Source organism: Notolabrus celidotus, chromosome 11 (assembly GCF_009762535.1).
Source record: "Notolabrus celidotus isolate fNotCel1 chromosome 11, fNotCel1.pri, whole genome shotgun sequence".
Lineage (NCBI taxonomy): Eukaryota > Metazoa > Chordata > Actinopteri > Labriformes > Labridae > Notolabrus > Notolabrus celidotus.
In genome coordinates this window covers 19,545,614-19,569,753 of record NC_048282.1, presented here as the reverse complement: position 1 = coordinate 19,569,753, position 24,140 = coordinate 19,545,614, and the positions used below count along the sequence as shown (strand labels likewise).

At 40.4% G+C, this 24,140-nt stretch overlaps 3 protein-coding genes across 4 annotated transcripts in view; all 3 read right to left on the bottom strand.

The window, feature by feature from the left end:
* Positions 1-4,216: 4,216 nt before the first annotated feature.
* On the bottom strand, positions 4,217-7,872 carry hoxc8a (homeobox C8a). Its single transcript, XM_034695217.1, has 2 exons — positions 7,199-7,872; positions 4,217-5,810 (listed from the first exon to the last, which is right to left on the bottom strand). The coding sequence occupies exons 1-2, from the start codon at positions 7,632-7,634 to the stop codon at positions 5,479-5,481; spliced, it is 768 nt and encodes a 255-aa protein (XP_034551108.1). The 5' UTR covers positions 7,635-7,872; the 3' UTR covers positions 4,217-5,478.
* Positions 7,873-11,514: 3,642 nt separating this feature from the next.
* hoxc9a (homeobox C9a) lies at positions 11,515-14,533 on the bottom strand. Its single transcript, XM_034695216.1, has 2 exons — positions 13,314-14,533; positions 11,515-12,301 (listed from the first exon to the last, which is right to left on the bottom strand). The coding sequence occupies exons 1-2, from the start codon at positions 13,855-13,857 to the stop codon at positions 12,057-12,059; spliced, it is 789 nt and encodes a 262-aa protein (XP_034551107.1). The 5' UTR covers positions 13,858-14,533; the 3' UTR covers positions 11,515-12,056.
* A 6,952-nt stretch (positions 14,534-21,485) lies between these two features.
* LOC117821134 (homeobox protein Hox-C10a-like) overlaps positions 21,486-24,140 on the bottom strand; it is a 98,002-nt gene continuing 95,347 nt past the window's right edge. The window contains exon 2 of one of the 2 annotated variants that reach the window (XM_034695208.1): positions 21,486-22,286. In XM_034695208.1, the coding sequence (XP_034551099.1) occupies positions 22,009-22,286 (278 nt within the window). In that variant the 3' untranslated portion in view covers positions 21,486-22,008. The remainder of the gene's footprint in view (positions 22,287-24,140) is intronic. The other variant, XR_004632913.1, reaches the window with a different exon arrangement.

Genomic DNA, 24,140 nt, shown 5'->3' with positions numbered 1-24,140 from the left:
CCACACCGTGTGTGCCACAGTGCACACATTGAAGCCTATATGTGTCGTATGTTGTGTGTGTGTGTGTGTGTGTGTGTGTGTGTGTGTGTGTGTGTGTGTGTGTGTGTGTGTGTGTGTGTGTGTGTGTGTGTGTACGCGCGTGCGTAAAATTACAAATGTTATCCAAGCTCTTGGCATGGGCTGGATATAACAAGTGACGACAAGTATGGAAAGAAGCAATAATTAGAGCACATCAGAGAGCTCTGAGTGTAATTTGTCACTGCCTGGTCAGAGGGGCCTGTGAGTGATGACAAAGTTTACTATCAGTGGGCGATTTATCACAACACACTGGCACAGCAGCCCTAAAATACTCTGCTAATGTGCTAAAGCGGCTAATACAAACACAAGCACACACGCAGGTGTATTACAGGAGGGCAGCCAGGTATATCAGCAGTCAACCAGGCTACAGGTCAGGTCAAAAAGCAGACGCACACACATACGCACAAACTCTTCTGCATCATCCATCATTTAAGCTACAGCAACCACCAGCCAAACACAACATTAAAAACGTGAGAAATAGTGAAAGAGATATGTGTAATCCTACCTTTGGCAGACTATGCGTTGTTTGCAGCAGCTAAGAGGGGAATATCAACACAGCGCGCATCTCCCGTGCTGTGCTGTCTGCTTCACACCTCGGTGTTTCGGATCTTCAGCGCGTCTGGAAAAGCCTTTTCTAGCAGCCTTTCTCGGTCTCTTTCGCCTTTCCTAGACTCGCTTCTATTGCCTCCGGGAGGGATAAACGCAGGCAGCAGCGGTTGGTAGAGGCGGTGACTGTCCCCCGAAGATCCCTCTGTCAGGAAGTCGGAGATCGGATGAATATCACATGAAGCAGCGCCCAAAAACACCGTGCAGTGTTCATAACAATAGAGTTAAAAAGAGAGAAAAAAGAGAATTCTACGCCCCAGCTTTAGTCTGCTGCTGATACAAGGGAAGGACCAGAGAATAGACAACAGCATAAAGTTCATGTTCATAGAGCGTGTGCCACGTGGCTCGCTGCAGCCAATCGCAGATAGGATTCAGTCGTAAACTTTTATTACTCAGCTGTAAATTTCTCCCTTTAACAACCAGGAATGTTTGCACCCATCTTTTTCACTCTGCTTTTTCGATTGCACAAAACTAAAAATGGCCACACGATGTTGAGCGCGAGGCTGAATTCTCCAATATGTCACAAATAAGACGTGCATGCGTCAGAGAGAAATGACAGTTCCCCTGGTGGACAAGCTGCATGCCATGATGTACCCTAAGCCAACGGGAAATGGGAAATAAAAGTGTGAGAGGGAGAGAGAGGGAGGGGAGGCAGGAAGGGAGACGAAGAGAAGAGAGGTCTAATTAAACTTCAATTAGACTACACTATAATTCCATGTTAGGGTCTATTTCTATCAGACTGGATCCCAGGATGGATATCATAACTGTGAGGAGATATCATGTCTCACTGTACACACCAAACATCAACTAGATGCTCCAAGTGCACGCGCAATAAGACATTTAGGAAAATATTACTCTAAATGTTTGCAAGGTATCCTATTTTTTATTTTACTTAGAAAGCAAGAGCTTGATGCTGCAGAAAACATACGCAACAGAGCAGCTATGCAACTTTATGACAAGGAACCAACAAAGACTTGTAATTTAAGAAGGATCTAAGGGGAAAATTACGCTTTAAATTTACGCACAAACACTTCACAATTTTAAGAGAATAAGAGGCATCAACTTGGCCTAGAAGATCACATCCTTAACTTCAGCTCCTAAAACGCATCACATTAGAAGTCATATAAAGTAACCAAATTCAACACTATTAGTATTCCAGTGAAAGAGGGGAATAGAAAAAAATATAATTTAATTGAAGCCTTTTCACGCACCTTTTGTCTCGTAAATCCCACTAGAGCAAGGCCTCTCGCCTTTACAACGTTAAATTGTGACATGTGGTCTTAGTTACGAATAAATCCAATTTCCCAAAGCAAAAAAATGATATAAACCTGTGTTACATACTCGCATGAGATGTTCATGTTGTCCCTGCAGGCCGTGATCTCCACACTGAGCCTCGGCACATACAGACAAAAGAGGCAGAGGCATCCCAGCCGAGCCTTTACACCGCCAATAAACTTTACAGCAGGTACACTAAACTTTATTGGGAATGTCAACGCTGTGGTAAAAGTACACACACACACAATGGTCACATCCGTGCTGTAGAGAAGCTGTGACTTAAGGGACACATCCGGAGTTTTCAAAAGACTACACGCAGGAAAAGAGAGAAATAAACACCCAGGGTGAAAAGGCTGCGCTTTGACGCAATAAACCGTCTCATCCAGAAAAATGTAAGAGACACATTTTAGAGCAAAAGCCACAAAAAGTAGATCTGCAAGACTAGAGTCGTATTTACTTTATGAAGAAAAGCATATAAATTTAGGACAAAACAATAGAATTTTAAAAGCAGTTCGCCACGATCCTGCCTTACTTTAACATGGATCAAATTTAATTTGGAAAGCATTCTTTTTGAAGTCATGTGTTAGGCAACACTATGCAGTTAGAGCAAGTTTAACAGAATAAATGAAACCATGTTTTGTTTTGTTTTTTTACTTTTTTCTGAAACAAAAAATCCCAGATATAACTAAATTACAAATGAAACAGTTCCGTTTCCTCTCAGTGTTGAAAAGAAAGCACAGTCTCGTTTAGGCAATCGTTTTCAAATTCATGATTCAACTTTTAATGCTGAAAAAAAAAATCGAGGCCAGTCATTTAAGATTTTCTGACTTATAGTAGCTTAGTAACAATCCTTATTACAAAACGCAACTGCTCTGAGGGAAAACAGTCACACTTCGCAACCGTCACTGTTAACTATTTGCGTCCACAATGTATTTTACGCACGTCGAATGGATTATTCCAGTTTATTCAAATAGCCTAAAACTGTACGGGAAAAAAGCAGACGGACTACTCACACTATACATGATATTGAATATGATAGCTGCATGCAGCTGGAACAATTACAGAAAAACAGCGCTGATCATTATTACACAGTTCAGTTAATACAATTAAGTTGGAAAAATAAAAACAAATGCGAAAGAAAGAGCAAAGACCCGGCCCCGTTGCCCTTAAAATAAACACAACATCCTTTGTTAAGGAAAATTCAGATAAAGAGCAGGTCAGATGACATGTTAGTACGTGTAAGTGGGTAAAACAGAACCACATTACTGTCAATACAATCTTTGAGGAGTCTGTTTGTATTTAATCCGTTGCAGGTACACTTTGAGTAACCAAATGTTCTGTACTTTTGTAGCACTTCTGTACGTCTGACGCGTGATGATTGTACTTCTGTGTCACTCACATGCTGCTCAATCTGTACATTCATCATAACAAAATGAACATGACAACATAAGACACAAGACACCATATCCACTTGGGCATTTGATGCTTTCCGGAGGATTGATACCAACATTGACACAACGATGGTTACATGGTAGACGGATGAAGCCCCCCTCGTGTTTTCATTTTTTATTATTATTTGGTCTGATTATTAACATCACGCCAGATGTTTTCTTCGTCCCATCTTAAACAGTCATTATTCATCCCAAGATTCATTAAGAAAAGCCTCGTGTCCTCCCTGAAGAGAGGAAGTTTCTTATTAGGAGGATGAATCAAACACGACGCAGGCTTTGGAGAGTGTGCACGCTGTGAGAGGGATTTCTCAACCTTTCCTTAAAAGGTAAACGGATACATCTGCAAACGCATGTGTGGCGTTTTTTAATGCTACAAGTTGGAAAGTTTTAAATTAAGAAACTTTATTTAAGGGCCTTTTTAATATGCTTTGCTTTGCTTCCCCCCCCCCCCCCCCCCCCCCCCCCCCTTTCTGCTGCAGCATGAGAATATTTTGGGCTGAAATCAAAGCATCATCAAAAAAGCGAGACTGTTGCATTTGGGTCATTTCCTCTTTGAATTGTTGTGATTATTTTGCATCAAATGACGTCTAAAAATGTGAAAGCTCTGGCTTGCATTTAGCTAAAAGTTTTTTTAAGTCGTTTGAGGGAAAAGTAAATTGGCATAAAGATGAATAGAGAGCATATTGCATTGTTTCTCAGTTCAAACATGTATGTACTTCAATTTTATGAATGTGAGGGGAGGGAAAAAAGAGGGGGTGGGGTGGGGGGTAATTTCCAAGGCTGCAATAACAATAAAAAAACAGAAATGATTGTGAGCCATCTTGTTTATTTGTGATTTTACATCAACAATGGCGGGGACACACAATTCCGTCTTTCACAGGAGAAAACACCAGGAAACGAGCATATTGTTAACATCAATATATAACAAGACGTACATAAAGATTATATTCAGTGCAAAAACAACTACGCTATATCACCAGCACATCAAAATCAAAGTCCCTTACTTTAAAACTCGTTGTAATTGTAGCAGGTTTTTATCATACACAGTACATGTGCGTTATAGGCAGTTTTAGTTGTTGGGGAAATATAGCTTGCGTTTCAATCAGAGCGATGCCACAAGTGAGGAATAAACATTCAGCAAAAGGGCAAGGCTCTGAGTTTAGGTAGTGCCGTGGTTACAATCTCAACATTTGAGCTAGATGTCTTCCCAAGACTCACAAATTGTCTTCAACAAGTGTATACTGTATATCGGGTTAAATGCTACATACATAACTTAATCATATAGGTTGATATAGAACATTTTTTTCAAATTATAACCATATGAAATCTCTATATTCAGAAATCTCTATTGCAATTCCCCCAGGTTTTAGGTAGCATCAAAGGATTTCAAACGATTGCATTTCCCTGGTAAATCCTAGAAAAAAGATGTCTGAGGAGCTAATGGCTATATCTTTGTCTAGGCCATCCACATGAAAACGAGTAAAACAGTAACATTAATAATTAGAATAATAAAAATGGTGGTTTAAACAGGGGCTGTTACAGCCTATGTATCCGCTGCGATGTTTTTTGAACACGTACTACCAAGTTATAGGCCTACACTTCGCTTAAAAATGACGTCCATGTTCTTTTTCAATGTAGGCTATTCATCTATTTACAACACAGGGTGGCGTTGGTCATGTTTTGATCTTATTTGGCTATGCTTTTGATACTTAGTCTTATTTTTCAAAGCAAAGTTGTGATAAAAAGAATTCAGCTAAGCCATTTTCCGTTTAACATGCGTTTAAAAAGAATCCCCTTTCTCTTGAAAGGGCGCCAGTTTCTTACGTTTTCTGACAGAAAATCTGCGTGTACAGAAATATCCAAATGCAAATGATATCAGGTTAATGGGGAGGGGGAATTTTGTCTATTTATGACAGCGACACTGGAGGGATTCCTGTCCCCTCTTGACAAAATGAAAGGGTGGTCATAAAGTCGACGCTCTCTGCCTCCTTGTGACTCTTCCTCTGTTTATGGGACCTCTCTTTTTTTCCTCTTTTTCAGCCATATAACCATAAAAAGGACCATAAAATCACTCCTTGCTCTCCTCTTCTTTCTCCTCCGCTTCTTTCTCCTCGGCCTCTTCCCCTTCACCGTCCTCATTGCCCTCTTCCTCGGCCTCGGCTTCAGCTTCAGCTTCAGCCTCCCCTCTCTGACCCGGAAACTTGTCTTTGTTGTTCTCTTTTTTCCACTTCATCCTCCTGTTCTGAAACCAGATCTTCACCTGGCGCTCGGTGAGGCTCAGGGCGTGGGACACTTCGATTCTCCTCTTGCGCGTCAGGTAAGGGTTGAAGAGAAACTCCTTCTCCAGTTCCAGAGTTTGATAACGGCTGTAGGTTTGCCTCCCGTTTCGTCTTCCTGGGGCTTTAAAGAAATAAAGCCAGAGGTTAGCTGGGCTGACCACGGACCCCCATAAAAATAATCATTCAGAGGACTTATAATTAATTTTTCATTGACATTCTCTCCTCCTCTGGCATGAATGCTAATCGTTCAGCTCCTTAATTCAGCTTTCATCTTTTCAAAATAAACCACTTCTAGAGAGAGAGGTGAAAGTATCTGTTTAAATGTAATATGGGCATATGTGATTGTCTTTAAACAAAAATAACTATTAAAAAGAAATGATAAATAATAATAACAGAGATCTTTTAAAGAATAGACTCCTAACAACATTTCTGATTGTTGAAACTATTTTCAGATCTCTCTGCAGGAGGGATCTGTGACCTTTACTTTGGTAAGTATGAAAATGTACTATATCCTTATTATAAAAATCAATTATTAATGCAAAAACCCTATCAATTTATAACATGTCCCTAATTCATCTGCTACTGATTCCAAATTCCTCCAAACAAAAATCAATACCCTGTCTTAGATTCGCACGTTTGCAGACATAAGTCTGATTTCCAGGGCCTCTTAAAGCCAGGTGGAGATTTTCAGTCACACACACACACATGCATACCCACTAAGTGACACACAAATGAGAAAAGAAAACAGAGAAGGACACGTATAAGAGAAGATATATATGAGATAAAGCTGCACTGTAACAACAGATGGGCTCTGACTGATGGTAAATACCTCTCTGTGTGGATAGAAACCGAGCTTACACCTGCGTTGACTTTATGTAGCCTGATAGCTTTAACAGAATGATCCCTGAATGGAGGAGAGGTCATATGTACATAAAGCCCTTATGATCATGGCTAAATGAGTCTGTGGGCCTTTGGGGTCAAATTACCCCCAAACCCACTAAAGGTTGATTCTGGTGATTCTGTATCACCGGGGCATGTTGTGTTTGAGCTAACTCTCCTGTCACTCTGCATGCTACTGGTGTGTCTATGTGTCTAGGTGTGTATGTGTGGCACCAACACATTTTCAACTGTGACTTATTCATCTTTCCCCTAAGTGCGGTTAGAGTTTGTGAAATATCTTATGTCAACGATAATTGACTTCAAAGAGCTGGTGTCATGAGCTGTGATCTGTAACAGTGCTTTTAAAGGCTCTTTAGAAGGCAGCAGCTCAGCCCTGTATGAACATGTGCTGCAGAGACACAACAGCCTGCACTACAGGTTCTATGTGCCCCATCATGTTCCCTCACTATTTTCGTTTGATAGTGAACACACACACTCGTGGATACTTAGTAATATTCAGCACACAAATTGCAAATTGTACACACAGACAGGCACACACACGCACAATCACATGCACACGCGCACACAGAGCAACACAGAAAGAATAGGAAATAATTGTTTGATTCTGACCGTGGGGTCTCATCCAAGGAAACATAAGACTGGGAGAGGAGTTTTGATTTAAGTGGCCTTGTCCTTCTCCGGGGTTAGAGCTGCTCGACGATTTACAGTCTGGGTATTGCGCTAGGCTTGCGTCTTGCTGGGTACCATAAAGCGTTTGCCTCGGAAGGGCTTCATATCCATAAAATTTCGTCGCGTCTCCGTGGCACGCCAACGCGCAGGGGTTTTGCTGGTATCCGGGGTTGGAGATCCCCGTGGTCCCGTGGTGGAAAAAGTCCTGCACATGATGGGACGGGTGCTGAAAGCCCGGTGCGGCTGCTCCGGGTCCGTAAACCAGCGTGTGGCTGCGGGCGACGCTTTGTGGAAACCTGCAGTCGTAGTAAGTTGGCTCCAAGGACTCGCCGCCTTTGTACTTAGAAAAAAGAGGGTTAACAAAATAGGAGCTCATGTTTGGTTAGCATCAAGCAGACAGGGATCTCTCGCGGCAGAATATCTCCTTTAGGATGATGGCAGCCTTTTGTTTAGGGTCCCAACTCGCAGAGCGCACAGGCAGACAAACCGGAACTAGGAGAAACGCTGCCCCTTTGGACAATCTACGGCAGCTCACTCTCTCTGAGCCGTTCCTCTCATCGGGTTTCTCTCGCAGTCGTGAGTGGGGTTTGTTTTTTTTTCTCACAGGCTCAAACCCGGCTCATGGCATGCATGTGCGTTTAGCTATAGCCTAAGCTTAAAGCTTGCTTGCTCGACCGGCACAGTCACAGACGCTTTTCTTTCTTTTTCCTTTTTTTAAAGCTTCCCACCCAACCCACCACCACAGGCACCCCCTCCTCACCCTCACCCTCCTCCACCACCGCCCCCCACCCCTTCATCTTTCTACGAGCGGTCAGACGTGGGCCCTACGTATATTTCCACCTTGAGAGGAGCTGCACTAATCATAAGCAACAACCTAAGAGGCTTTAAATATGATCAATGTTTTGTTTATCACAAGAGCTTTGTTACACGCTGATCAATGCAGCTGTTGTGTGGAAAGGTTGAAATAGAAAGACTGTAAAACATGAAGTATCTGATTTTAAAGTTCAGTTTGTTATTTTTGCATTATAAGGAGAACATTACCTCTTCTTAACCGGATAAAGCTGTAATGAGTTGGTGTTTGCCCTCTCGGGCCCTTATACAGGTTGTACACTAATTTCTGAAAATAGCTGTCCTTTTATATGCTATATGCTTTTACATGAGGTCAACATGGCATCCGGGAAGTTTAAAAGAACCAACATGTTATACAGAACAACACTACAGATGATATAGCAATCTAAAATTAAGAATAAGACATAATAGCTCCATCGTTAAAGCTACAACATGGCCAGAGCGACACACTCGCACCACGCGCAGTAAAACACCGACACACGCAAATATAAACACGACCTGTGAATACTAGGTGCCACTTACTGACCCCGTAAAACCGACGAGGATACGTAGTAAATCTCCCACACGGAGGAGTTCATAAAATTTTACATTGGATGTTTAGCTACAATGAGCGCGCGCACACAGCTCAATGCGTGTATGGGCTCTCTCTCCAAATATGCCCGCGTGCGTTTTTGTGTGGCTACTGACGTTTTATTCACATCATCGTAAAATATGAAAGGCTCACTGCGCGAATTTATAGACCGTTCACACTCTATAAATATGCAGATTGCCAATCATTGCTGCACACTCTTGAGGACTTTGAGCTACTGATAAACGCATCGATTATTAGGCATTAGAATTAGTGCGTCCCTGACACAATTACATTATAAAATTATAATATATATATTTTATCATTAATATTTTTTTATTATTATTATTTTAATTGTTATTATTTGTATTATATGTATTATTATTATATGTATTATTGTTATTATTATTATTATTATTATTATTATTATTGTTATTATTGTTATTATTATTGTTATTATTATTATTATTGTTATTATTATTATTATTATTATTATTATGTGTGTTGTCTGATGTAAGCTAAGTTTTTGTATTTTTTAATACTGTTTGTGCTGTCATTGCTGCTCTTTGTGGTATTTATAATACTGCTGCAACTGTCTAAAAGTGTAATAAAAGTGTTATTTATGTGAGTAACTGTTGCCTCTGGCGTCTGTTTTACTGTGTTAGTTTTGTGTTTCTTTCTAAGCGTTTTTTACTTTTTCATAAACACCATGAAAAATAAAAACAAATGCGAATTGAATGCAAACACAGAGGTAAAGCACACTATACCAAAGTAGACTGTCTAAATGTTAAAAGGTTGCCCCTTAAATAAGAAAACTTTTTTTTTTGCATTAAAAAAATACTTCTTAAAAGATTGGTCAAAATTGGGTAATAATTTCTAAAACTGCCACAATAGTCCAGTTAACATATGCATCCAACGCAAGAAACCTAAACTTAAAATCAGCCCCTGATGAAACATATATGGCAACATAAAAATAACAGTAAACAGCAAAGTAGAAAATCGAGATACAGTCCTGTTTACGCACACAATTTGTGCCAGACACAACAAGCAGCTCGCTGCATTCCACAGCTCTGCTCTGTGGCCGATTACACAAAATGCAGCGGATGACCATATCTGTCATTTTGTCATCGATAGGTTACTCTTCATTTTACGGCCAAGCCACAGAGCTGTAAAAACAGCCCTTTGACACACTGATCCAGCTCAAAACGTGGACCAACAGCGTCATCTAGTGTTGAGGTTTGACCATAAACCTGACGGAATCCACCAATCAGAAACAACTGTGATATGAGACAGAGGGTCTCCACAAACCTTGTGTTTAACCACTCTTATTCTTTCAATAAAGTTGATTTAAAGAAGCAAGTAATGACAATATGTGTCACTACCTTCTCCAATCTCCTCTCTTTTACAGCAAGATGAGAAGATTGTTGTTGATTTTAATTTTCTGTCACTGGCGCTCACTGCTCTTATTTAAGCGATAGCAGTGCTTTGCAGCACTCATATTCATGAACACTAACTATTGACTTTTTCCATCTAACTGCAGGCTAATAGCCTACTCCTGTGATGAAGTGCGTGGGGGCTGCGGCTGGCCCGTCAGGCCAGAGTCCCCTCACCGGTGCGCATGACTCTCCTTTGAACGCGTCCAGCAGCAGCGTCCATTAAAACCATAAAGTAATTTAGCCCAGACGTCTAGCCAGTCAGTCGAGTTTGCTTTGTTGGTCTGCATTTGAGACAAACAGCCGAGCTCCAACAGGGGCTGTAAAACTGGCATTTTTGTCCGAGCTGGGCGGAAATGCACTGGATTGGGCTTTGAAATTACAGCATCCTGTCCGTATTGTTTGCCACCACAAAAGGGCAATTTAGGCCCGATCTCAGGAAACAAACGTGAGACCTGGGAAATTGTCTCTCACTTTAAGCTCAGATGTTCAAATTTAGTCGCACATTTTCTGATCGCCGCTGGGCCTGAAGCACGCAGGCTATAAAATTAGCAATCCACTTTTATCACGAAGGTAATTAATTTGGAAAAGAAAACTAGTAACAGTTTTTTTTTCTCCAACTGATACAACTTTTTAAATGTATTAACCGTACTATGATGTTTTCTTCCAGTAGATTCGAGTATGGAACAATAAAATAGGCTACATTACGCACATGCCTCAAGGAAATATTTACTCTTTAGGAATGTTTAGTTCAGTTCAAGTGAATAATTCAAATCCATACTGCTTTAGCTCACTCATATTACTGACACATGAAAAGGGAATTCTTATAAGCGCCAAAGCTGAGCCCAGTGACAATTGAGAATTTAATTTGCCTTTCCTAATAGAACCATTACGCGTATTTTCTATTTGATGTGTACACACGCACATATTTAGTAATTGCTGTGATGTAGTTGGCTCACAGTTTTATGAGACAAAAACAGACACTTATTCAAATAAATGAAAAGAAAAATAAATATAATTTTGTCTTGTTGGATCCTTAACTGCGCAGAGAACGTGATGTTTTCCACCTCGCCATATCTGCAGCTCTTTAGGCCTCAGCTGTACTTGGAGGAATGCTCGTCGTCCACAGCATGTAATAAAGAGGAGAAATAGTTGAGGCTTAATTACTCTTAAAAAAACCCGATCTGTTTGCAACACGTAGCTGATATTGATTTGGTAACTCCATATCCCTGCGGTTTTTAAATCAAGGGGAACAGTTTGGCTGATATTGACTTAGCCTGTGTTTGCTTGGCCCTTATTGCGCAGCCATGAACTCATTACTTAAATCCGTTTGCTCACAAACACGGTATCCAGTGAGGTACAATAAATACAAAATACAAGTACTTAGTGATAATGTTTGTATTTATATCTACAGTCTATAGTTAAATTCGCTACAATCAAAAAAAAAAAGAAGAAATACACAAATACAGCAACAACTATCACAAAAATACAAGACTGGCGAGTCCGGGCGCAGATGGTCTGTTTCTGTACAAAATACTACACCTGCACGACAACGTACAAAGGAAATTAAACATAAAAGAAAACATTCACATCATAAATTATGGGTTTGTGAAATTCAAAAGAATTCAAGTATTCTCTTTCTTCAGACAGTTTCAACGTGTCCAAACTGCAACTTGTATCATTTCTCTTACGAAAGATAAAAAAAACATAGAAGGTATTTCGAAGTGGAAGCAGAATGTAATTATCTCCTTAGAAGTTTGTTTTTCTTTCTTGAACACATCTTGAACGGACTGGAAAATAACAATATCAGCATCAAACAGTCTCAGAGTTAGAAGATTAATACAAAATCCAACAAAGTGATAAATATGAAGGGGAGTGTTTTGGTACATCTGTGCTGTCCATGTTTCTAGTGGTTATTAGTGTTGTTTTCACACTGCTGCAGTCCACATTATTGTTCTTTGCTGTCGTTCTTCTCTTTGTTCATTTTCTTCATCTTCATTCGCCGGTTCTGAAACCAGATTTTGACCTGCCTCTCTGTCAGATTCAGAACCCTCGCGACCTCGAACCGGCGGTCTCTCGTTAGGTACATATTGAACAAAAACTCCTTTTCCAGTTCCAGAGTCTGGTACTTTGTGTAAGGACATCGCTTCTTCCTTGTGGAGCGGGCATGTATCCAATTTGCCACTGGGTTATCTGCAAAAAGAAAATATATTAATTAGAATACTAGTAGGTGAATATATTTGGAGAGTAAATTAAAATATTTTCAAATTAAAACTAAGACAAACAGCTTCCTGACATTTGGAATGTACGCATGTGTATTTATTACAATGCAAAGTAAATATTAAAAACAATATCAAACCATACACACTGTTTATGTTTACCATTTAAGCTCAAACCTTGAAAGGGAATGAATCTTTACATCAGACCATCCGACAGTGCACTGATTTGCTTCCTTGTCCCCTTAACTTGTGAGTAACACCGTCGTAAAATACTCAATGCGCTTATTCACTTTATTGGCCCATAAAATCGCCCGTGGTTCAAGCCTTTACAGGTCCGTGGTGAAAGTCCTCGAGTATGTCCCTACATTCCTCAAGTTGGCTGCAATAGTCATGTGAATTTGTTTTGGACTCAGAGATAAAAGGAAAATTATAATATGAGATAAGCACACTATCTACTTATTGTGGCATGGCTGAATCACATGTTTTATAGCTGTGGATCAAACAGGGTTAAAATGTGGCTTTTCTTTAGCAGTAGGCCCACAAATAAAAAGGAAATGGGACATAAGGAGGCTTATAGGAGCTTCATGTGCCGTATGTTAAGTACTGAGTCAAAACATTCTCGTAAAAATGCGTCATAACGCATCCACTGGTAAAACGTATCCATGTTTTGACAATTAAAGAGAAAACCATGCGTGTCTTTAACATTAAGGTGCTTTCGTCCAAATTCAACGTCCTCCTGTAGGTTTGAGTCCATGTTTATAACCCTGTCTGGTTTTATAGCCCCAATATTAGCCTGGTAGCGTTTGTCTTTTATAGTTCCCAAAGCTTTCCCTCTAGCAGAGGCTATCCGGATCTGAGCTGAAAAGAGGGGGTTAAACTGTATATAATTACACTTTATATGCAGGGACGTAAAAATGCCTCTAAACCGGTTTTACACAATCCCAAACCCAAACTCCCACCCGGCTGTAAAAGGAGCTTGAACTTACTCGGATCTAGCTCCGGCTTCTCGTCTTTATGTTTTCCTGAAGCCAGCAGCTCCGGCTCGGGGGAAGGGGCATTCTGCTGCGTCTTGTCCCGCACGTCAGTGGATGAGCAGTACAGATAATCCGTGTAGGTCCGTCCGCTGGAGCCCAGGCACTCTCCGGCTCTGTGCTCCTGGAAAGCGTCGGGCTTCAGCCCAAAGTGCCTGCCGTTCCCCGGGTAGCCATGGAAAGGCACCGCGCCTGATATGGGCTCCAGCCATGAGCGCATATACCTCGAGTCTGTTCCTAAGTGAGGTTGGTGACTATATGGATGGTAAACCACTGAGGACTGGGAGTGGACGGGGGCCCAGGAGGTGGAGAAGACGGGAGCCTTGGGTGCGAAGCTGCAGGAAGGATAGTCGGCACACTCCGGTACTAGAGACGGGGGACGTGGGCCGGCTGCGTGCGAACCGGGAGCGGAGAAGCGAGTTGCAGCAAGGACATCCTCGTTTTCATGGCTGATCAAGGAGTCCACATAATAATTAGTTATGGGACCCGAAGTCGACATGTCGAAGCTTCCCCGACTCTTTTACATGCATCCGATTATTATATGGAGTGTATGTGTACTTTTTTATCTAGCCATAGAACAATCAAGGCAGGTAATTATTTCTCAACGCTTCCTCGGCTGCTATTGGCTGCCTCGTTGACACGTGATTATATTTACCCCCACAAAAATTGTACAGTGGATCAATGCGCCGCTTATCCTGGGATACCAATGCACATAAACGGGATTAAAGAATATACTCTTTTTCTTTTTCTCGTGGACATACTGGAGGTAAAGTCAACAACATGTTTCCTTACAGAGAAACTATGCATTTCTAGCGTAGATACAGGATCCGTGTAGGCGCAGTGCAGCCCTGCGCACGCATGTTACGTCTAAAACCGAGAGAGGAACTATTTGATGGTGTAATCAATCTCTGTCTGGCAAAATCTAGCGTCGCCCTGTTACTGCTATGGATAGTGTTACAACATTTAAGTGTTTATTGGATTGTTGACACTTCTTATTTTTATCAATCCGGAAACAAATGTGATAGAGTGTGTGTTTTATAACTTCGTGTGCAGTGCTGTGCATTTGTAACCACAGAGAGGAGCTTTGAGCTGTAGCTACTTGAAGAAGAGACAGGAGAAGGAGGAATAAAAATACAGGTTGCAGGATACACTAACAATAAAGTTTGCACAGCTTTAACGAGCGCACAATAGAGCAAATATTCCCTAAATGGGATCTGCGGAGATAGCCGAGGAGGGGATTCAAATTCTTGACAAGCAGCCCACTACAGCGGGCTATATTCGGCTAGTGGCCGTTCATGTTTTTATGCCCATCAATAAATTTTAACGAGAACCATTTGATTGTTCATAAACGTGTCGTTAATAAGACTGCATCCGAGTTCCTCGCTCGACATTAAAACCACCAGCGCTGCTGAATGCATGAGAAACAATTCCTGTCAGAGAGAAAGAGAGAGGCCGAGGACAGGCGAGAGGAGATTGCAAAGCAGAGGAGGTAAAAAGGTTTGTTAAAGGTCTAATTACATGAAAATTTTCATATCAGGGATAATGTTACTGTTGGCTCTAATGGTAGGACTTAGGGCATGTCATATTTGTGGTTTAGCTTGTCAGAGAGCAGCCTGTGAAATAACTGAACTATTCTGCAGGGCTGCAGAAAGTGATATAACACTAAAACAGAAATGAGGAACAGAAAGAAGTCAGCACAGTCACAGAGGGATGATGTATATAACAACATAGCTGGTGCACGTTAATTAAAGTGAAGTGGTGGCTTTGGTGCAGAAAGATATTTGTACATAAAAATAATGGTGATGAGTGTGTTGATGTATTGAGCTCTAATCTTAAACGTAATCCAGCCTATTTGTGTCTCTCCTTCTGTGTGTGTGTGTGTGTGTGTGTGTGTGTGTGTGTGTGTGTGTGTGTGTGTGTGTGTGTGTGTGTGTGTGTGGGCAGAGTTGCAATCTTTCTATTGTGTTGATGTGCGTAATTGCTCTTATGAATGTTGAGATGTTATTTGGTTCTTTTATTTTGGACCAGTGCTTTGGAATAAAAAGGCTAAATGAATTTCCTTATTTCAAAATTAAAGATGATGAAGCGAAAAATAAAAATGGCTTTTCTTTGCAGCATGTAAGTGCGATAGTTACATTGTAGGAATTACCCGAGTAATGCTGAAGGGTGCACTTGAGCGAACTGCGTATGATATTACTGATTACGTATTGACAATAAAGACACATTTGAAAAAACAAAATTATATCTTAAAGTTATATTTATGCTAATTGTACGTGTAGTTTATCTGTAGGAAAATAACTGTCAAATGTCTCTGCAATTGCTGAGCGCCAAAGATCAAATGACGTCATTATTAGCAATATATTTTACTTTATTCCAAATCAATTCTTATACAAGAAAATTAACTATTACAGCACTGTTATATCTGGCCTTCACAACTTAAAACCAGGTGCATTATAGGCTACCTATCGGAAGTGTGGTGTTTGTCATGGCTGCTGAGTTCAGATTCAACCATGAAATTTAAAAGGCCAGACGCCAGACCTTAACCCGGATAATGCCTAACCGTATCCTGGTGTGTGTGTGTGTGTGTGTGTGTGTGTGTGTGTGTGTGTGTGTGTGTGTGTGTGTGTGTGTGTGTGTGTGTGTGTGTGTGTGTGTGTGTGTGTTGATGGATGCAAGGGTCTGTGCTGAGACAAATAGTTTCCCACATGGTCAGAGAATGAAGAAGTTTAGTAAATTTAGAAGATCTTAAATGTGATGGATTTAAATATGTGTGCGCGAGGTTGAGTGTACGTGTGTGTGTGTGTGTGTGTGTGTGTGTGTGTGTGTGTGTGTGTGTGTGTGTGTGTGTGGGTGTGTGTGTGTGTGTGTGTGTGTTTGTGAATGTGTGTTGTGCAGGTTGAAGGTCTAAGCCAGTTTATTCTACTACTGCCATTAAAACTGAATGAAAAAGTGCTCAGTGAGACTTTATTACCATAACATATGGCCATATAAATACATGATGTAGCTTCTATCTCTGTCCACATTTATCCCGTGAATGATCATTAATGTTTTGAGTGTGCACGTGTGCGCCAGTGTTGGCGTGTGCGAGTTTTCCAGAGTTCGTGTGCAAGTCTGTCCACCATTGAAATGTGCGTATTTTCTTAATACTGTACGTCCTTTCTTTTGTTTGCCCATGTTTGCTGAATAAAAGTGATAACATAATCAGAATATTGTTCTATTGTATTTTTTATCTGTCACAAATGGAGTTGCAACTAAATAATTGAAGATTATTCGGTTGCAGAACTAGCTCTTTGTTATATCACCAAATCTTCTTTTCTTGTTTCATATATTCATTTCCTCATTCTTCAATGTCACAGCTAAAAATAGTCTGCTATAAAACGGAACAAATACGTGTGTTGTCTTGTTTTATTTCCGTGTGCAATAATGCAAATGATCATATAACACGAAACTTAAAACCAGAATATGGAGGGGGGGGGGGGCAAAATTGCATGCTGTGAAGTTAACTGAGACTAGGGTCTTGGGTTAGTCCACCGTCAGATGGGCTGTTTGTCCGCCTGCAGAGACCTTAACATTCATATAAAAACGCCAATACATGCTTAAAGTGCATACAACAAACGGCACCCTCTATCCCTTTAGTGTTAGTTAATATTGAACACATTTGTTGGATTCCATCTCAGCAAAATTCGAGGATAATCAGGAAACGTTATTCATAGTTTAGAACGGCTTAAACAATCAGTGATGAGAATAAATATGGTTTAAATTGGTATTATCAGTCCGCATGGTTTCGACATTTCTCGTCCTTGATCATTTACATAATTAACTTCCCTATTAATATATTTTATATAAAGAAAAAATGATCATCAGATCCAAATAAACTTGTGGTCTATGACGCATAAACCAGGCCTACAGGCCAAAATCCCACACGGTCACAACTGAAGAGGACAGTGCTCTATATTTTAAATGAAAGCTATTAACGACCAGCCTTAAGCTGCCATATTTCAAAAGTAAGATTCCAGACCAATAGATTACAGCAAGGCACAGTGTGACTGAGCTGGTGCCTCAGTACGGCGCTGTCACTTCACATTGAGACGAAATTATCGACAAGAGAAATTGTTTACGGACCCTCACCAATACCAAAGACAGATAACTGAGTTAAAACCTGCATCAGCCCACAGATTAAAGAAAACAATCTTAAGAAGGGAACAACAAAATCAAAATGTATGAAAGTTAGATTGACAGACTGCAGATTAGACTTTATTCGCACTCTTATAATAAGACAGCAGAAACCAGAGAAGGCGAGTTATTAAATAAAATATCTTTTGTGCATGTCCAGGTAAACATGATTCATTTTCATTGTCAAGGAAGTATGCGCTTTGTTTGTTTGTATTCCCATCAACACAACCAGGGTGCGTCAATTATAGGGTGGATAAATTACAAACAAGCGATGTGAGCTACGTGTTGTTTTCTGATTTCTCATATAACACGCGCACGGTGACATTTGGTGGCTTCCGCGTAATACTTGGATGAAGCCCCATTATTCATTCTGTGTAATCTGTTAATTACAGCCAACTTTCTCCAGGGAAAGTCGACCCAGTGGTTTATCTAAGAAGGATGGTGGTACCGTATTGCATGTGGTTAAACTCTGCATGAATATTGGAAAATTGACATCAGAAGTCGTTCAAAGTCTCATGTGAAGAACAGAAAGACCCCCGCGAGGAAGAGTTACTGTGCAATAAACTTCCCACAAAAAGGCCACAAATGGATCCGTTTTACCAAACTGGAACTTATTGCGGTGTTCCGTGATAGTCACATTTTTCACGGAGTCCAAATTATCAAATTTATTGCACAACACTTTTTCTGAAGTGATTTTCGTAACCAAAATACGGAAAACCCGTATGCGAAACGTATCAATAATAATAGTAGAGATAATTTCGTTGCGTCAAGAACTGGCGCTGGAGTAGGCTATGGCATTTTTCAACCTCGTCATATAAAATAATATACTTTGGTTATCAAAGCAAAATTATCTCTTTGGGATTATGATTACGCCCCCTATGATAAAGAAATATTAAAAAGTAAAATGATGGCATTTTTTAATCATTAACGTCGTTAATACGTAAACATGCCAGCTTGATTTCCAGCTCAAGAGCAATCAAAATATGCCATTAGAATTTCTCTCAGTAAACTGTTATAATGCATAATCTAATCACACAACTGAAACTCAAAATCAATATTACAGTTTGAATTCGAGTTGATTTTGCCCACCTACAAAAATAAAAAAAAGTATCCTTATGTCCACATTTGCTCCATGTCATCGTCCACTACATCTAAACACGGTATGAGGGAAATAGGTAGCCCGTTCCCACTATCTCACCAGAAAAAAACCACAATGATTAAAAAACAGAAAGAAAGAAAACAGAAAGAAAAGCCGTAGGCATAGTTGCTTCATGTCTGATCATGCCAGTGGCACTAACACTTCTCTAGCTGTCCAAAGGAAGTGTGTGTGTGAAGCCTTCAGTTCCTGTGCGCCACTACAAAGTGAAATAAATTGTTTTATGTGTATATGGTTTTAGGGTGAATCTGTGCGGCTCTCGGGGCTGTTTCCAGCGCTGTAAAGTCTTTGTCAGGGATGCATTCCAAGGGAGACACTCATTCACTGAGCTGAATGAAAGTGACTTTGGATTCCAGACTGTCTCTTCCAGTTTGCACCGCCGCCAAAAGGAGGAGGGGGGTTGAGAAAACAAGGGGAAATAGTGACCAGTATAAACACTGGACCCTCTTACAGGGAAAAATGCTGACTGCGCCAAAAGAACATGATGTTCTATAAATAAGTCATTGTATGATTTTATCATAAACTCATCCCTCTCATGAAGACTGAAATATTGCTTTATCACATGTGGTAAGTTTATGCTGAAACATTTATTTATCAATAATATAAATATTTTATACACCTGTAAAAAAAAAAATTATAGAAAAGGCGACACTTGAATGAAGTCAGGACTTTGGCTTGTGATGGTCAGTGGGTTGTACAAAGTAAACACATACCGGAAAGCACATATCAGCAAGTAGCTTTATAATCCAGTGCAACTGGACACCAATTTAAATTCATATTTAGGCTACTAAAGACTGAATTTAAAGAAAATACACATATTTGTTACCTGGAAACTTACTTCGTATCCAAAGTGACTTGTGACTTTATTAGTTAAGTTATGGCAATATTATATAAAGATGAAATAGGCTTGTTAACGGGCCGGGCAAAAGTTAATCTTTATAGATGGCAGTAAAAGAGACACATTAAAAGATTTGTCACGAATGAGATTGATCTATGTATTGCAAGAATATTTTTCGGGGATTTATTTACAAGAAAAAATATATATTTTTAGCCAAATGTATCTTTGTGGTCGTGTTATTGTCCTGATGTATGTTGAAATAATTACCCTTCAAAATAAGACATATCTTAGATATTTGTACCCAAAAAAAATTGTTTTGTGCAAAAATGTAAATAAAACTTTCCAACACAAGAAATTGGATTTAAAAGGCATTTTGGAATACACATTTCCATCAGAGGTGACTTAAAATGTACAGGAAAGAAACACAAGCTCACATCATATCATTAAAACGTCAATACGCATCCATTTCCTGTTATAGATCCAAATTCACTGGTCAGATAAATTAATGAGTCCAAACATGACACCCATCTATCCATCCATCTGTCGATTCAGACCATCATGAAGCAGCTGTCAGACGCAACACAACGCCGTCTAAAACTTTACCCCATGTTGTTTACAACCCATTCTCCCTGTGAGAGCATCAGAGCTTTTTACAGCCCACCACAAACCAACAGCAAAGAAAGAAAACGTCTCTGTCCAAGGTATTGCAGCTCAGTTCATTTACAATGCCATTTGCGGAGACCTGGGTGACTATAGGGGGTAATTCAGCGGAAATTGTGCCCTTGATGAAGACGAACTGACGTAATCAAGGCAGTTTCTTGTTGCCGAGCCAGGAAGCCAACCCCAACAACATGAAACTACCTAAACCACGCTTCAGCTTCGCGCAAAAGGGGTTAAAATCCAAGGAAAGGAGAATATATGAAAGGAAAAAAAAGCCAAGTGAGGATTTACACTATCCAGCACAGAAAGAAAAGGCGAGTACCAGCACCATGAAACACTTTGTCTTATTGGACTGTATCCAGCTACTTCCTTAAATATGCATGTTGACAACTATTGTGATCTCATGTCTATAATTATCTTTATTACCCTAATTTTCTTTTGTTCTAATTTCATAATCAGCATCGTAGCAGCACAGCACATCGATTTATTCAGCTTCTCAAAAGTAGCAAACTTTAAAAAAATCAGTTTCAGTAAGGACCAGAAACATTGCAAAATATTCAGCACCAACCAACACAATAATTACAGTCAAAAAGAAAGCAGAAACCAGCAGCACACAGATAAACAGTCCAATCTCCAAATAAACTATCGGCGTGTGCAGGCGTGCACCAGGCGTGCCACGAGAGCTGTCAAGCGAGCTCTCCTGACAGATGTGAGATACTTTACCAAACAGGAAATTCAGATATTACGTTTAAAAAAATGTGCGTCCTACCTTCACTTGGCTCCTGCAGAAGACGCCTTCCCAGTGCGTTCAGTTATCCACGTGCGTGCGCTGTGATGCTTGTTGTTGTTATTATTTTCCCCGCAGCCGTCGCAGTCGCTGTCCCCCTCTTTTTTTATCCACCATCTTTCTTATCTCCGGCTCCCATAAAGCGCCATTATCCCGGGTGGAGGCGGCTGGCTGCTCCCCTTCCAGCCCAGCGCCTTAGCTTTGCTCGTGCACATTGCAGTCTCTGCTGTGTGGATTAGCCCTCCTCCACACACACCTTTAAACGCATCTTTACTGCTGCAGCACATTATATTTGCAGATCATAAAATCCACCCCCAACGCTTTCCAGGGCGAACCTGACATTAGAATTTTATGACCTTGACTTACTGTGGTCACCTGGATAATATTTAAATCAACGTTATGGTCTTTCACTTCCATTAAAAGTGCCATAATCTCCTACTCTCATCCGCAGTGTCTCTCCCTCCCTTCTCATTTGCACCACTATACCATGGGAAGGACAAAGTTGGTAATACCTTTCCGTTTCCCTCTCCGTTTATTGTTTTGGAATCATAGCTTCATGCACATTTAGCTACACGTGTATGCCACAGCAAAACACCAACGAAGAAGCCGCAAAACATTGATTATAGCTCAGCAAAGTGAAACTGATTCCATGCCAGGAGTTATTTAAAGACTGTTCCTTTCGTTTTGTTCATGTTAGATTACAATAATTAATGTAAGGTAATAGCACCTCACTGTTCCATTGCTGCTGCAAGTGTTCATCAGGAACTCAAGTCTAATCTGCAGGTTTTAGAGTTCATAAAAGAAAGGCACATTGTGTGTTTGTGTGTTTGTGTGTTTGTGTGTGTGTGTGTGTGTGTGTGTGTGTGTGTGCGTGTGAGTGCGTGCGTGCGAGCGTGCAAGAAATGTAGTTCAGTAAATTTTAAGATGGTACATGCTGTCTTTATCTGAGTGTGTCATGTATGTGTATGTGCATGTTTAAATGTGTAAAATGTAAATGTGAGTGTGAATGCATGTGTAATTAAATAAAAAAATCTGTTCAGGGATAGTTATAAATCGCACTGTGCCCCCTCTCTCTGCTCTCCCTGTTGAGCTTCTTGAGCTTCATGCGTCTGTTTTGGAACCAGATCTTGACCTGTCTGTCGGTCAGGTTGATACTCCGGCTGATCTCCAGGCGGCGCTCCCGAGACAGATACATGTTGAACAAGAACTCCTTCTCCAGCTCCAGCGTCTGGTGCTTTGTGTAGGGACAGCGCTTCTTCCTTCCACTTTTGGCTTTCAACCAGTTTCCTGTCGTCTTTCCTTTGGACAAATCATCTATCGGAGGAAGAAAATACAACAATGAGCAACTGTGACCGAATATTTAGCTCAGATAAATGCAGCTAGACATCCTTAATCAATACAGTAGATGCTGCGAACACGCCCATATCCCAACGCGTTAATATTGATCAAACTGAGTAGTTTAAAAGCAGAGCTTTACCTGGGTGTGGGCTCTCCGACACTTTCACTCGAGCAAGTGAACATCCCACCTTTTTTTGCAACAACTGCTACTGCTTGCAAATTGCTTTTGGGTGATGTACTGCTATAATTAGATCAAATCAAACCGGGGTGTGTAAGCATTTCTTTTGTCTGCGTTGGACCTCAGACTGCCATAAAATTTTATTACCTCTGCACACCGGAGCCAGAATGAAAATTTTCGAAGGTGCATCCCAAAACAAAAGGAAGGAGGAAGTCTCTGATGCACAATACACGAGTTATAAAAAATAGGAAACAAGGAGGCATGTCGCTGGTAGCAGGGAAATAATACTGCTGCACATTCAGTTAATTCCTTGATTAGGCTGGAGACTCAAGGGAATAACGCCTCTGTCACACACACACACACACACACACACACACACACACACACACACACACACACACACACACACACACACACACACACACACACACACACACCCGTATGTTACGGTAATAATTACTTTAATGTGAACATTCAGTGTGTGACCCACATTTAATCATTAGCAAAACATTTAATTCAGTAATAAAAGATTAACAGCACACGCGCGCGCATAAACACGCACCCACATGCACACATACACGAACAAAATAGTCATATGCCAGACGCTTTGCTTCAATTAAGTCAATTTGAAATTAAATTTAATTAGCTTGTTGTCATGTTAGGAGGTGTTTGCAGAGACCATAAACTACAGACATCATTTTTTAAAGTACGACAGAAAAAAGAAACAGTGATGTGAAATAATATAAATGTGCTGGCATCGATTCGTCAAGGGCAAAATATATAAAAAAAGAAAAGATGGAGCGATAATTGCAATTATGTGAATGCGTTTTTAAAACGTTATCAACCACTAGTTCTGTCGAATTCACTTTGAACATATATTTGTCTGCATGGTCAAAGTAGCCATATTCGTGGTTTCTAAATTACAACAATAAAAATCCCCTTTTAAATAAAACTGTTTCAGAAGGTCAAAAAAACAAATACACCTGGATCTTCCCTTGAAATTGTTTGGTTGTACAAAATGGACGAACATTTCCTCAATTATTGTTGCACTATGGTGCAAAGTGAAATTGTGTCACAGTGAATGCATTTGAACAGTAACATTGAGAAGTGCTCCCTCAGGAATTTTGAAATATGCCAAAGCACTCTGACAAAATGTCTTTAACTTTGGACTGAAACCGTAGAATTGTATGTTGGTTTAAAACCACAAATTTTGAGGAGTAAAATGGTGCTCTTAAAATTATGACTTCTCTTAATGTAAATGACCCATGTCAAAGAGAGAAAGAAATATAAAGTGAGTATTGTGTGTTTGTGTGTGAGTGGGGGGGGGGGGGGGGGGGGGGGACACGACAGAAAGGGAGAGAGAGAGAGAGAACGTGTTTATTTCAATGATAACTGCCCATCTTACATTCTCACATTAATGGAAAGGTGTTAAATGCCACGGGCATCGTAACCCCTGCTAGGCGAGCCTGTCAAAGGCCCATACAGCCCATATGACTGGTATCACACACCAGCCTGCATATTGGGCTGTGACGTAATACAACGTGCACACATCAGTGATAGAACCAATACACATGGGAAATAATCTAGTTATGGTTCAACTGTGTTTGTATTTGTGTGTGTGTATGCGTGCAGAGTGTGTGTGTGTGTGTACA